This window comes from Exophiala bonariae (assembly GCF_035927105.1).
Source record: "Exophiala bonariae strain CCFEE 5792 chromosome Unknown scaffold_43, whole genome shotgun sequence".
NCBI classification, from domain to species: Eukaryota; Fungi; Ascomycota; class Eurotiomycetes; order Chaetothyriales; family Herpotrichiellaceae; genus Exophiala; species Exophiala bonariae.
In genome coordinates, this window is record NW_027042518.1 from 149,617 (window position 1) to 161,779 (window position 12,163).

The 12,163-nt window shown below is 49.0% G+C and overlaps 4 protein-coding genes across 4 annotated transcripts; 3 read left to right on the plus strand and 1 right to left on the minus strand.

Annotated features, from left to right (window-relative positions):
* Window positions 1-329: 329 nt before the first annotated feature.
* LTR84_010472 (uncharacterized protein) lies at window positions 330-1,761 on the plus strand (the record flags this gene model as incomplete). Its single annotated transcript, XM_064854009.1, has 3 exons — window positions 330-736; window positions 815-942; window positions 995-1,761. 3 exons carry the CDS (start codon window positions 330-332, stop codon window positions 1,759-1,761), a joined length of 1,302 nt encoding a protein of 433 aa, XP_064700467.1.
* A 45-nt stretch (window positions 1,762-1,806) lies between these two features.
* LTR84_010473 (uncharacterized protein) lies at window positions 1,807-2,589 on the plus strand (the record flags this gene model as incomplete). Its single annotated transcript, XM_064854010.1, has 1 exon — window positions 1,807-2,589. The coding sequence occupies one exon, from the start codon at window positions 1,807-1,809 to the stop codon at window positions 2,587-2,589; it is 783 nt and encodes a 260-aa protein (XP_064700468.1).
* Window positions 2,590-3,469: 880 nt separating this feature from the next.
* Window positions 3,470-5,444, minus strand: LTR84_010474 (uncharacterized protein; the record flags this gene model as incomplete). The annotated part of the gene is made up of 5 exons (XM_064854011.1): window positions 3,470-3,879; window positions 3,936-4,192; window positions 4,409-4,648; window positions 5,357-5,371; window positions 5,416-5,444. The coding sequence occupies 5 exons, from the start codon at window positions 5,442-5,444 to the stop codon at window positions 3,470-3,472; spliced, it is 951 nt and encodes a 316-aa protein (XP_064700469.1).
* Window positions 5,445-10,991: 5,547 nt separating this feature from the next.
* On the plus strand, window positions 10,992-11,963 carry LTR84_010475 (uncharacterized protein; the record flags this gene model as incomplete). The annotated part of the gene is made up of 1 exon (XM_064854012.1): window positions 10,992-11,963. One exon carries the CDS (start codon window positions 10,992-10,994, stop codon window positions 11,961-11,963), a length of 972 nt encoding a protein of 323 aa, XP_064700470.1.
* Window positions 11,964-12,163: the final 200 nt, after the last annotated feature.

Below are 12,163 nucleotides of genomic sequence, written 5' to 3' on the forward strand. Positions count from 1 at the left end.
TCAAGTCACGATTTTGTGTCTACTGCCATCCCTTGTTCATTCGCTTCACCATCCTCGGTATCCACAGTCACCAAAAGCGAGCAGTCCGTCTTGGTGTCTAGGTCTTCAGAAACTATTACCAACACATATATCACGTCTAGGGTGGTTAAAACTGGAACGTGGAGAAGGCCTGTTAAGGTTACCTCGACAAGCTCAGAGTACACTACAGTTATCAAAGAATGGAGTGCCGCCTACGAAGATCTAGGCTCTCATGCTATTCCAGACTATGCTGGTAGTGGGATTTGCAATAATGCCAGGGAATCAACGGGCAGAAGATGCAATCACTCGATATGATCGAATGTATACAGAGCTCTGCTAAGCCCATTGTCTGCCGCAAGCATCCTGAAGTCTGGATTTTCGGTGAAGTCCCTACTTCGGCTCATACAGCGTCCGCCGCGTGCTCGACTCAGACGTCTATCTCTGCTGCTGGTGTCGATGTCTTCGAGTTTGCCCAACATGAGCGGCCCGCTACGATCCGAAATCCTCCACAAACAGTGACCTACACGGTTCGTGGCTCTGGAGGAAGATTCCAGACTAGTACGCATGTCGCTACCGAAACAAAAACTGTTCTCCCTGGTAGACATTGGACAGCTGCGATCACGCGAAACTGTCCTCGACCAACTCTGATCGATTTCAATGTCATTGTCAAGAAGGTCATTTACTATGTCATCCCGCCCTTTGTTCATCCAGATGGACCGTAAGTCAACCTGCCTGGGACTAGGACTGTTCCTCGTCAAGAAGTTACCTCCTGATTCTATCGCTGACTTTCTCCTAGAACTTCCGAGGTCGTCCCACCGGCAACTTGGGCAGCCTGGTTCTCGACATCTACTACGACCTCTATAGCTGCTTCGTCTCGTAGCTCGTCTCCTGCTTGGACCTATGCGTCTGGTGTGGTCACTTCTAGTAAGTCCCTCTTGCTCAACTAAGAATCTTCTGCCAGCTTACTCAATTATAGCCTCTACTTCATCTACCAATAGTTCGTATGCCATTAGCTCGTCTACCATCAGCTCATCTATTACCGGCTTATCTACCACTAGCTCGTCTACTACCAGCTCGTCCGGCAGCAGCGCTGCGCCGACGACTTCGGGTACTGGATTCTACTTGCAAGTGACGACAACTCCTCCCAGTTTGGTTAAACGTGATGCTGTTCAGTATGTCTCATTTGACGAACTCGGAAACGCAATTGTGGCGGATCTCATATTTGCTGCACTAATCTTCTCTGGGGGCAACAACTCCTTTATCTCCAGCGGTATGTACTTGGGAACCCCCGAGCTTGCAGATTCACCCGTTCGACGCTCTTTCAAGTTTCCCACCGGCTTCCATACTTGGTCTTTTGTTGGCAACCTTGCCCAATTGGAGGGAACTGCAGGTTTCTGCCTTGACGCAGGCTCAGCCAACATTATCAGAGCATATGTGCAACCTAGGGGATGTGCCAATCCCATTTTCCTTGTCAGAGATGTTCCTCAGACATCATCGCTGCCGACGTCGACTGCTACGGGCAAATCCAGCAATAGTTTGTCTACAAGCTCGACTTCAGAATCCACAACTTCCAGCCGCAGCGGCTCCCTGTCGACCACTTCTTCAGCCAGCTCTACAGCTACTTCAAATAGTACTCCGCCCACCAGTGCATCCATCACTAGCGGCACGACAATTGCTTCCTCGATGGTTGGTCCACAGACAAATACCATCAGTTCAACATTACCAGCTAGGCAAACCACGTAAACTCTTAGCATCACAAGTAGGACTTCATTCTCAACAACGACAGATATGATAACTACAGCAGTTTCTACCACAACATCTTCGACTACCGCTACAACGTCTCATATATCAGCGCGAATTGGCGATATGAGCGTTTTCTGTCTCGATGCAGTTTACCTAGACACCCGCGATGGTTATGACTACTACGTTTGCCCCTTTAAAGAGGTCGTCCAGGGCCATGACATCTCCATCGTTAGAACACCCACTAGCTACTTGGAGTGCGAGGACCTATGTAACTCCGAGCGCCTTTGCGCCGGTTGGTCGAGCCCTGTGGGTGCCGGATTCAATGGTTGCAATTTCAAGTTAGAGGCTACCATCTATGAGCAGATCCCAGACGGCGATCGGCTTCTCTATGTCAGAATCGGTTTACCAGTAGAGACCACGAGCACGACCTCGATGATCTCTATAATGACGACAACCACCACCACCACCACCACCACCACCACCACCACAATCACCATTACCGCTGCCGCTGCCGCTGCCGCAACTTGCGCCTCGCTGTCGAGCCCCTATAGGGCTAGCAACAATGAGCAATTCTCGCTTCAGTGTGGCTTCCAGGTCAACGGCCAGACCCTCGCAGGGAGCCCCTTCAACTGCCCCGACTTCGTAGTCTGCCTGGAGGCCTGCGCCTCGGATGTTAACTGCGTGTACGCCAACTACGACTTCAGGAGCATCCCCGCTGACCCACCTTGGTTCCCCAATCCGGTCGTCATACGAGACTGTACACTGTTCTCCTCCACCAACGGATTCGTTGCCTTCCCGGGTTACGATGCCGGCACGAAGCTCCCTTGAAAGTCTCCATTCTCTTGTTTCGGCGAGCGACCACAAGGATTCTAGAGCTGGATCTTCAACTTTACGATGAGTGATGGAATGGAGCTGGGACACGGAACCCTCAAGGGGTTTCATTTTCCTTTTTGCGCATAGTCATTAGGTCGGTCCCTCTTCTCCCTCCCTCCGGGAATAATACGAAGAACGTACGCACCATGGATTCTTTAAACCGATGAATCAACCAATGGACATTGAACCTTCAACTACAGTGAATGCGTTTAAACTGATCTTACTATAGACTCTTCCATGCCCCTGCCCGTATCTAACAGGTTGAAGTCGTAAAGGGAAACCAAGAGGACTGCTCACTATAGGGATACATAGCGCTGCAACTTGTTGCTCATACGCCCAAATTGGATTCTGGAGGGTCTCTTAGGGACGTTACCTATCTTGGTGCCATTGCTCCAAAGAAACCATGCAGCAGACAATTTAAACACCCGAATCGGCAGCCTCGAATTAATTTTCATCTGCATAGGTCTCCCAGGTACTGCAAGTCGACTCCATCGAATCAGAAACGATCAAGTCTCGAATTTCGTCGTACCGTTCCAGGAACTGCACGGCATATCCTTCTGAAGTATGCCATCCAATGTAACAGTGCATAAGCCACGTGCCAGGATTGTCGGTCTCGAACGCAATGACCAGGTGCCCAGACGCAAGCAGGGTTGCAGTATCTCGTCTTGGAGGGTTGCTTGAATTCAAAGTCATTGAATCGGCATCGTATGTCCCGGTGCCTTGTGCGAGGACAAAGAAATCATGGCCGTGGAGGTGGATGGGATGGGGAATGAGCATGGTGGTTTCGATAATCACGTATGCCCACTCATTGGCGTTGGGTAGCTCGACGAAGCTCCTAGAGCTCGCGAAGCTTGTGCTGTTGTTGTAAGCTTGTGCTGTTGTTGTACGCTTGTAGAAGGGTCGGGGTCTCCCAATCTACATCCATCGACGTGCCGTTCATGAACCAACGAAATAGACTGTCACTGTTTCCGCCCAGAGTGACGGGCTCGTCCTTTTTCGTGAAAGTCGAATCGACGGTCTTGGAGACAACGGGTACGAGGTTGACAACATCCTCATCGTTACAACTGTCCGTATAGCTATAGCCGGTAGTGGTGGGTGTGGTCGTCGAGCCGTCATAGAACACAATCCCCTTGATGTTGTCGGTACTGTCATTGTCGGAACAGGCTAGCTGTGGAATGGCGCGCATCCAGAAACTATCCGCAATATCGGCCTGATCAGCTGTGACTATCACGTCATATATTTGACCTATAATTTGTTAGATACAATGTTCCCAACAATGTTAAGGGGGAACATGACCATGCTAATGGTCAGCATTGTTGTATCGTAGGGCTGAATAGGAACAAAATCTGCACTGATCACAGTCAGAGTATGATTGTCGATAGAGAACTTTAACACGGTATCATTTGCACCGTCGACCAGGCGGAGCCGGTAAGAAGTTCCAGAGGTGAAGTCTGTGCTGAAACGAGTTCCTGTCTGGCTGTCGGATTCGTCGTCACCATAAACGTTTGTGCCATTGATCAGACCGTTATCTAAAGTTGGGGGCCCACTAGTCTGAGCGCTTCAATACAGTTGATCAGCAGTCTGATGAGATCAGTCGCTGAGGAAGAGCATTCCCAGATCCGTGTCGTAGTTTGCACTGGCGGGGCCGTTGATGATGATACCATTAGCCAAACCCTCCCAAGCTTGCAGCCCAATATGAGAATGATACCATGATGAACCGTACTAAGTTGCTTTCCAGGTATAGGTCATGGAATCGCCTGGGGCAGTAGGGCACTGTGTGATTGCGACCACACCATCGTTCTGAACGGTGAAGTTCTGGTGGACGACCATCGTATCACCCCAATCGGCAAAGAGAGTCGGCCCTGGAATCGACCCATTGATAGCGACTGCAGATCTCGATACTCCACCGGGAGCCACCATCACATCGGTGAGTTCGAGCCAGTATTCCCGAGTAACACCAGTATTGGGAACTTCGGTTGCATCATCAGTATCGATGTTATAATCGCACCAAATGCTCCGGTCATCAGCAGTGTTTCCGGTGCAATAGAACGTTTCTCGTTTTGAGATACCGGTGTGGCAGAAGCGAGTGGGATTGCGGTAAGTAATTGGTCTCGTTTTGAAAATATCTGTCAAGCGATTGAAGAGAATTGAATGGAATGAATAGAAAAAATGTCAAGAACAGTGAAGAGAGTGAATGGTCGAAATTCACCTTCATTCGTGAGAGAAATGCAAGTCCATATACTCGCAGGCCTTCTGGCTACCATTCATCGCTGGTCAAGCTAACACGCCATTGAGACGAAGGAAGGGTTCAGTTTCGTCGTCGTCATCGTCGTCGTCAGACTCGATGAGAATGGGTCCCTAGCATCCTGGTAGATAACGCATACGAAAACATCCTCTCTGTGGACGTAATCAGCCACAATGCTGTTGGTGCTATAGGTCTTCAGATCCAGCAGAGCTCTGACTCCCTCAACGGTCTTCTCACCTATTTCGGGGGGAGCCCGCCTGATCGAACAGCTGTGATACCTGCCTATGAATATCCTAGGGAGCGGAGACTTCGTGATCACCGCATTTGTCTGTGTGTAGGTATCCATTATGTTTGCGTAGGACCATTGGCTTAACATCCCTAGGACATCGAATGATCGAACAACGGTTGAGGATGGGGAGGGCCGAAAAGGGCTCTTGGGCTATGCACGTGATCATATCTCCGAACCGGAATGCTGACCATGATCCATAGTGGCTAGACAATGTCAGTGCACTATCTGGCTTGTCTCAGTTTCACACCTCTTTGTACCTGTCGACCGACGACGCATTTTTGCCAAGGCATATATTCTAGGTAACCCCTACTGTACAATGATTGTCTTGGTGACGTGGATTTTAATCCATGATCGCTTGCTATCCTGCTTACAGCCTTACGCTCCTGCATAGCTCGCCATTATGAAACACAAGCGATGTAGGTTTTCACCAGCACTCGAGTTTACTACAGAGGTCAATTGTGTCGGCCAGAGCACGAAGGTGCGCGTCCAGAGTGCGTGTCGTCCCAACACACAGCCTCAAGATCCCTTTCAGGGGCGTAGGCAGAATGCTTGAGATGCTGTAATTGAGATGTCTTGTACGCCCAAATGAGCCTCACAAGTGGAGTAATATTTGAAATTAGTGCATAATGTTAGCCACTAGACCCCATGAACACCTTGATGTCAAGCATGATACCTCATCTAAAATGTTCTGCCATTACGTGAGCTTTTTGAAGCTGTTGGCATACGGTATGTTATACCTCTTTGCCATAATCTACAAATTTCTGACTACCATGAAGATGTAGAGCACAGCGGGGGATTGGACGAGTGCTGCGACCAGTCTATATTCTCTCCTCAGGATAGATAGTAGAAGCTCTCATGACCATATATCACATCTCACCAAGGTGCAAAGGCGGGTTTTGGCTTTTTCTAGAGATGAGAGAAATACCATCAATATGGGGGGCATTGAAAGATGCCCAGGTCTTCAATAGAGTTGGGACTTCCAGTAGGCCACCAGTCCCAAGGATGAAAGTCATCGAAAATTATTCCATCTGGCTACCCGATGGCGACCTCTTGTTGACCAGGCATTCGCACGAGTCGATATTTAGCCGACATTGGCTTCAGCATCACTGATTGGTTAGCTTGAATGTTGCCTCAACAGTGTAGGAATTCAAACGAGACCCTTATATTCTTGGCAGGCTCCATTATTGAAGGTAGCTTGAACATGTTTAGTCTTCATAACTAAATGCCGACCCTGTTAGTTCCGGCTGCCAAAACTCACGTTCAAAGAACGCCACCCCATTGACCCTGGAGACATCACATCGAAGAAACGAATCAGAGGAACATCTGGAATGGTAGGCGGCGGGATATGCCACCGCAACGGAAGCTAGCTCCTATCCGCGGAGCGACCTCATCCCAGGCGGACAACCCTCTCCAGAGGCATCCCTATGCCTACAGCCGCTGCAGGCCTACCGATGTCGATAGTCCCGCCAGTCAGCGATGGCAGGACTCGAGTCAGAGTCACTTGGCAAGTACCTTGGCGCGTCCTGACTAGGCTTAGCGGCACTATATTGATATCGGATTCTGTCGGATCAATATTATTCCGGATGATATGGCTTACATAATATCCAACTGCCTCTATTCATGACGCGCTAGATCGAATTAGGACGCCAAGCGACTTGCCAAGTGACTCAAATATTCAAGTCAGTCATTTTCCTGACTTGAGTCTTACCATCGCTGCCGCCAGGCTAGGTAAACGGATGCGCAGCCGATAGCGAGGTTTACGCAGGCGTAGAAGGAGTGCCTGCTCTGGTTGGCCTGGAGCCACGGCGTGGGTGTCGACAGCGAGGTTATATATCTATTCATGCACATAGGAAACAAGCAGAACAACTTTTCTATGAGGATCACACAGCCGAGTTTTTTCTAGTTCGGATGTCTGAAAAAAAGGGACTAGCGTGCCGGGGTTGAGTTTAAGTTTGAATTTGAGTGTCCGGGGTCGTCCCGAAGAGGGGGCCAAACTGGATCCCCGGGGGCCGTGCACTAGGGTTTGATCCAAAGTTCCAAACTTGAATTGAACGATTACCAATTTTATCCGAAGTTGTTTCTCGACTTCGGATGATAGATCTCGACTTATCTGACCTCAGTGTAGTAAGCCTCATCAAGAACGCCAGCTTTCTTACATCTTCCCTTTATACTTTCGTGTTGGGCGTCTATGGCATAACTGATAAAATCACTGACTCGGTGGACAAGAGTTCCACTGACAAAAGTTCCACAGTTCAGCTAAGGCAGATTCATGGGCTGACAGCGATGAATAAGGAGGATACCAGATGTCTAGATAATCGATGGTATCTCCCATCAAAAAACAAAACAGATGGAATAAGAAAAAGTGAACAAGAACAAAAACAACAACAACAACACCACAAACATTTCAAAAGCGTTTACAATACTCCAATCAGGGCATAACTTTCTTCAATAAAGTTTATTTGAGTTTCAAATATTACTTCCGCGGTTCACACTAAGTTATGATACATAAGTTGGGGTGGATACAATAGGATGACAGAGGTCTGGAGTCTGTAGTATCTAGACAATGGTAAGAAGAAATACCGCCATCAACAGGAGAGCCCAGTTGACCCTGAATGTTCGCTCCCCAAAAATCGTGGGAGGCAATCTAAACCATCGACGATCCCACCGATTTAGGTGGGCTGTATATTTATTTCAAGGCACCTCACAGGGGAGCCAACGGAGTTACATAAAACTCAAGCTGGTGCTTTCTTCCGTTTTCATCTCCCTTCAAAACCAAGCCATGCGTAACTCTCAGCTCTCAGTGTCTACCGAATGGTGGACCAATATCATCAGATACCTGTATAGCAATTATGATGAAGTTGCAATACGGACATTCGGTACTTTTGGCGGACATCATACGGTAAGCGGAGAAAGGGAGTGGTTTATATTGGTAACCATTTTGTACGAGGTTGTCTCTTTTGAGATCCCATACATTATTGGCAAGGCCGTCGGCTACCTTCTGCGCTGTCCTCGAGCCCGTATTCCTTTTGTTGATTAAATTGATTGGACTGTGTGGTGGACATAGCGGTTCCTTGGGGCGGTGCTTGCTCTAAATGTTGAATCCGTCCCAGCACAGGAGGAAGTCGGAATTTGGCCGGGATGTTGGAAAGCTGACGACCAATGGCAAACGTTTTGGGGATAGTTGCATCTGTGACCATGTGCAGAGAGTGAGAGTTAAAGTCATCACCGCGGCGATGACCTGGCCGCTTGGACAGGTGGGCCAGACTCAAGTTGAAGAGGATTAAACTAGGCAGAAGTGTGGCTGCAGGTCGGGCTTTCAGCATCAGATCCATGTCTTTCCAAGGATTGCAAAGCTGAAGGACATCAAGCCTAGAAATATGGTCTGCGTTGCGGAAAGTGGCTTTCAGACTGCTCCAGTCTCTTGCCCAGCCTGTTGGCATCCCCTCGTTCTTGTCAGATACAGAAGTATTCTTGAGCGGAGGCTGTTTCCTTTACCAGAAACATTGAGAAGAGGTGATGAAATCGGGTGTCGAGGATCTGTGATGTTCTAAAACAGGCCGGTGACTCAGGCTCGGCGTCACTCCGATTGGCCCAGACAATTTTCCGTCAAGACCTGTCCTTCGCAGCCTCTTTCCGACTTCATGTTCCAGCAACACGAAGAACTTCAGCCTTGCTCTTTCATTGAACTATCAGAGTCCCAATGAGGGATTGTTTTCGACGTCTGGCTCACACATGCCGAATCCTTTCCTAGGCGCAGCCACCCTTCCTCCTACACCCTCACAACTCCACAATCCAATCAGGGCCTCAAGAGGAGACACCCAGGCGCTATGGCCAGGTTCGAGAACGAATACGAGCTCCACCCACTTAACAAGCTGAGGCGCCCATGGCGTTAGATGTCTGAGACGACGGATGGACTCAAAAGGTCATTTTTCGCCGCCAAGGTCCTCGGCGCCATGACAGGTATCGACATTGAAAACATGGCTGGTCGACCACTTGCCCGGCTGACTTTGACGTATCTCAGCCGGTCCGATGAGCCATGTCTCGTATTTGCTATGAGGCTGGTGTGTGCTGAGTGGATTAATCGGAGGTGATTGGTTTACCCGGCTAAGTCCATTGTTCGTGGAAGTCGTTGATCTGTAGGGATCGATATTTGAACGTCTTTCAGCACAAGTATACGCGCAAGATGTTTGTTTTCGAACAAGATTCGACGAAGCCTCATGAGCGCCGATTTATTGAGTCTAGAGCCGTGCATGCGTTAGGCACAGGGTTAGCTGGACAGAGTATGCTCTCTGAGCACTCAGCGGACGAACATGTTCACAAAGGAAGCCGTCATGGCAGTGACCGGAAGCCGCTTGTGTCACCGCCAATTTCAACGAAGTTACTTATCTCAGGTGATCTCCTCAGCCTAAATATCAGGTGAGGCAGGCTAATCATGTCTAGTATCGGCATTTACATTTCTTGGCACCGTCCAATATAATTGAGTCTGAACCAAAGGGTTTCTTGGCACTTGCAAAGTTGCAATCACGGCTTTCAAGCTGCTCTAACTACAATTCGCTAAGAAAAACCCTCTTTTAGGGTTCTGCTTTATACTACTCAGATTACTACTGGTAGTGGGAGAGGGATAGTGGTAAGGTTTAAGGGTACGTACCAATCCCGGCCCGCTCCTCGAAGCTTTACCACCGGGTACTAAAACCTTATCCAACTTATCCGAAATTCTGCTTTAGGACCGAGTATTTCTACCAACCCAAGTTTGGCTTAGTTTCATCACGAATCCTAGAACCCTTTCGTATTCTAGGTCTCAGCTAGAGAAACTGCCCTTACATCGTGCCTCTACACTGTTACCTCGTAACGTCGCGTTGGTCTCAAGGCGCCGTGTTCTCGAGGCCCATTATACCAAAGCTTGGTTTTAAAAGCAGTCAGTCGAAGTACTTTAGAAGAGGGGATAATGCCATGGTCAATGTGTATATCTATCGAAGGCGCTTATCATCTTGCCTGAATTCTCCAGGCTGGACTCGGGGCTGTGGGTTGACGGCTATGGAAAAATGGGGAAGTTCATGAACCAACACACCGTTTATTGCGACCACGCTCTTGAGGTCCCTAACTGTGGGCAACAGGATTAGCTCGGCGAGTTCAGAAGCTGCGTTGATTGTATCCCTTTTGGAGACCTCAGCCAATCGCGATATGTTCCTCGAGTCCTTCAGTGCGGAGCGTGAGTTTCAAATCGATGGATCCGGCCCAATCCAGCCTAGTAGCTGGGCAACGACAGGTTCAACTCAAGATTAACTGCGTAACGGATCTCGACGGTCGAGCTTTCGTATTCTGGAACCTCAGCTGAAGCGACCCCTCATTTGTGTCACTTGGAAGGCACGTGAAAGTGGTAAAAAAATGCGCCACGGTGGTCATTCAACTAAGTAAACACTTCAACAACTCAAGCGAGGGCTGACAGTCTAGATTAGACCGAGGCGACATGGCGACCGTAGAAGCCTTTAACCAAAGGAAAGATTAGATCGATAATGCAGTAATTGCTCAATTTCCTGAGTAAGCGGAGCAATGTCATAGCCAGCGGCTCCATCCCTGTCCATCTTGCTGTCATCTCGTCTCTGCTCGTTTTAGACTCACTTATCATTGCTTCACGCTGACATGCATCACTTAAACACTGACAAGTAACAAAGAGACCACTTTGCTTTGTGGATATATGAGCTCTGTTGGTCACCACAATAGCTATATAAAACCTGTGTTCCGCAGCCCACCAGCTAGCTTTCTATCATTCTTACATTGGAACCATACAAGCCCCAAATACTGAGTGTGTTCAGAGTCTTCAGCATGCCGGACCACTTTTATACCCTTGATTTTGCTGGAGAGCTTGCCCCTGGCAACTACGAACGCGAAGGTATCACAGGATATGTCTATACTTCCATGCAACCAAATACCGTTGCCATATACCGTTGGTATAATTCAACATCCCACGACCATTTCTACACTGCCGATCCCGGTGGTGAGCTCGCTCCACAGAACTATAAGTACGAAGGCATAGCCTGGTACATGTTCAATCAGAGACAGGTCAACACAGTCGCATTGTATCGATGGTACAACTCCGAAAGTGGTGATCATTTCTACACAGCAGATGCAACTGGCGAGCTCGGACCACCTGCATACAAAAGCGAAGGCATACTCGGGTATATGCACCCTAATCCTACCAATCATGCGGTGCCTATCTATCGCTGGTGGGAGTCAGGTCTGCTGAGCAATTTTAGCTTCGATGATGATATCACAGAGGCTCAGCGAAGGAAACTTCTCGAGCGCCATACTTGGGCATTCTACCGCGCCGGCATCTGTGGTAATATCGGCGCGGAAGAGAAAGAGAAAGTTCGAGCTGTATACAGGCAGGGAATTCGCCACAGCGCTACCACACTCCCTGGTGTCAATGCGTACGTTCCAGATCTCAATGCGCGCCACTTGTTCATCAACTTCAACAACTTGTTCCCACAAGGAGATAGGGAAATCGCTCAGACCTTACTTCACGAGATGATGCATTGTGCTGGCTATCCGCATCCTGCTCACATCGACTCTGGACCCAATATTGACAGACCATACGATGGAGGGAAGTACTATGGCACTGCGCCGCTAAGATCCGAGCTGTGTATTGATGGTGTGCAAAGCGATACTAGCACGGTCGGGATGGTTCTAGCGTCATATGCTGTGACGCAGACCGAATTGAGGGCATGTCCCGTCGTAAATCCGACGGCACAAGCAAACGAGGCAACAGCACCGGGAGATGTGGTAACCCAAGCTTGAAGCTGCCAACGTCAAGGAACTGGTTCAGCACGAGTGTCGCACGGCCGAACGTGCGTCTTGATGTTCGATTTTCAAACATGCCGCTACGAGGCGTGTGACGGAGGGTGAGACCGTAGAGATTCTTTCTCATTCGATCATCATTGACCATGCGTACATGGAGTTGGTGTTCACACCCATGTGAAAGCCAAGTCATGCGGTAG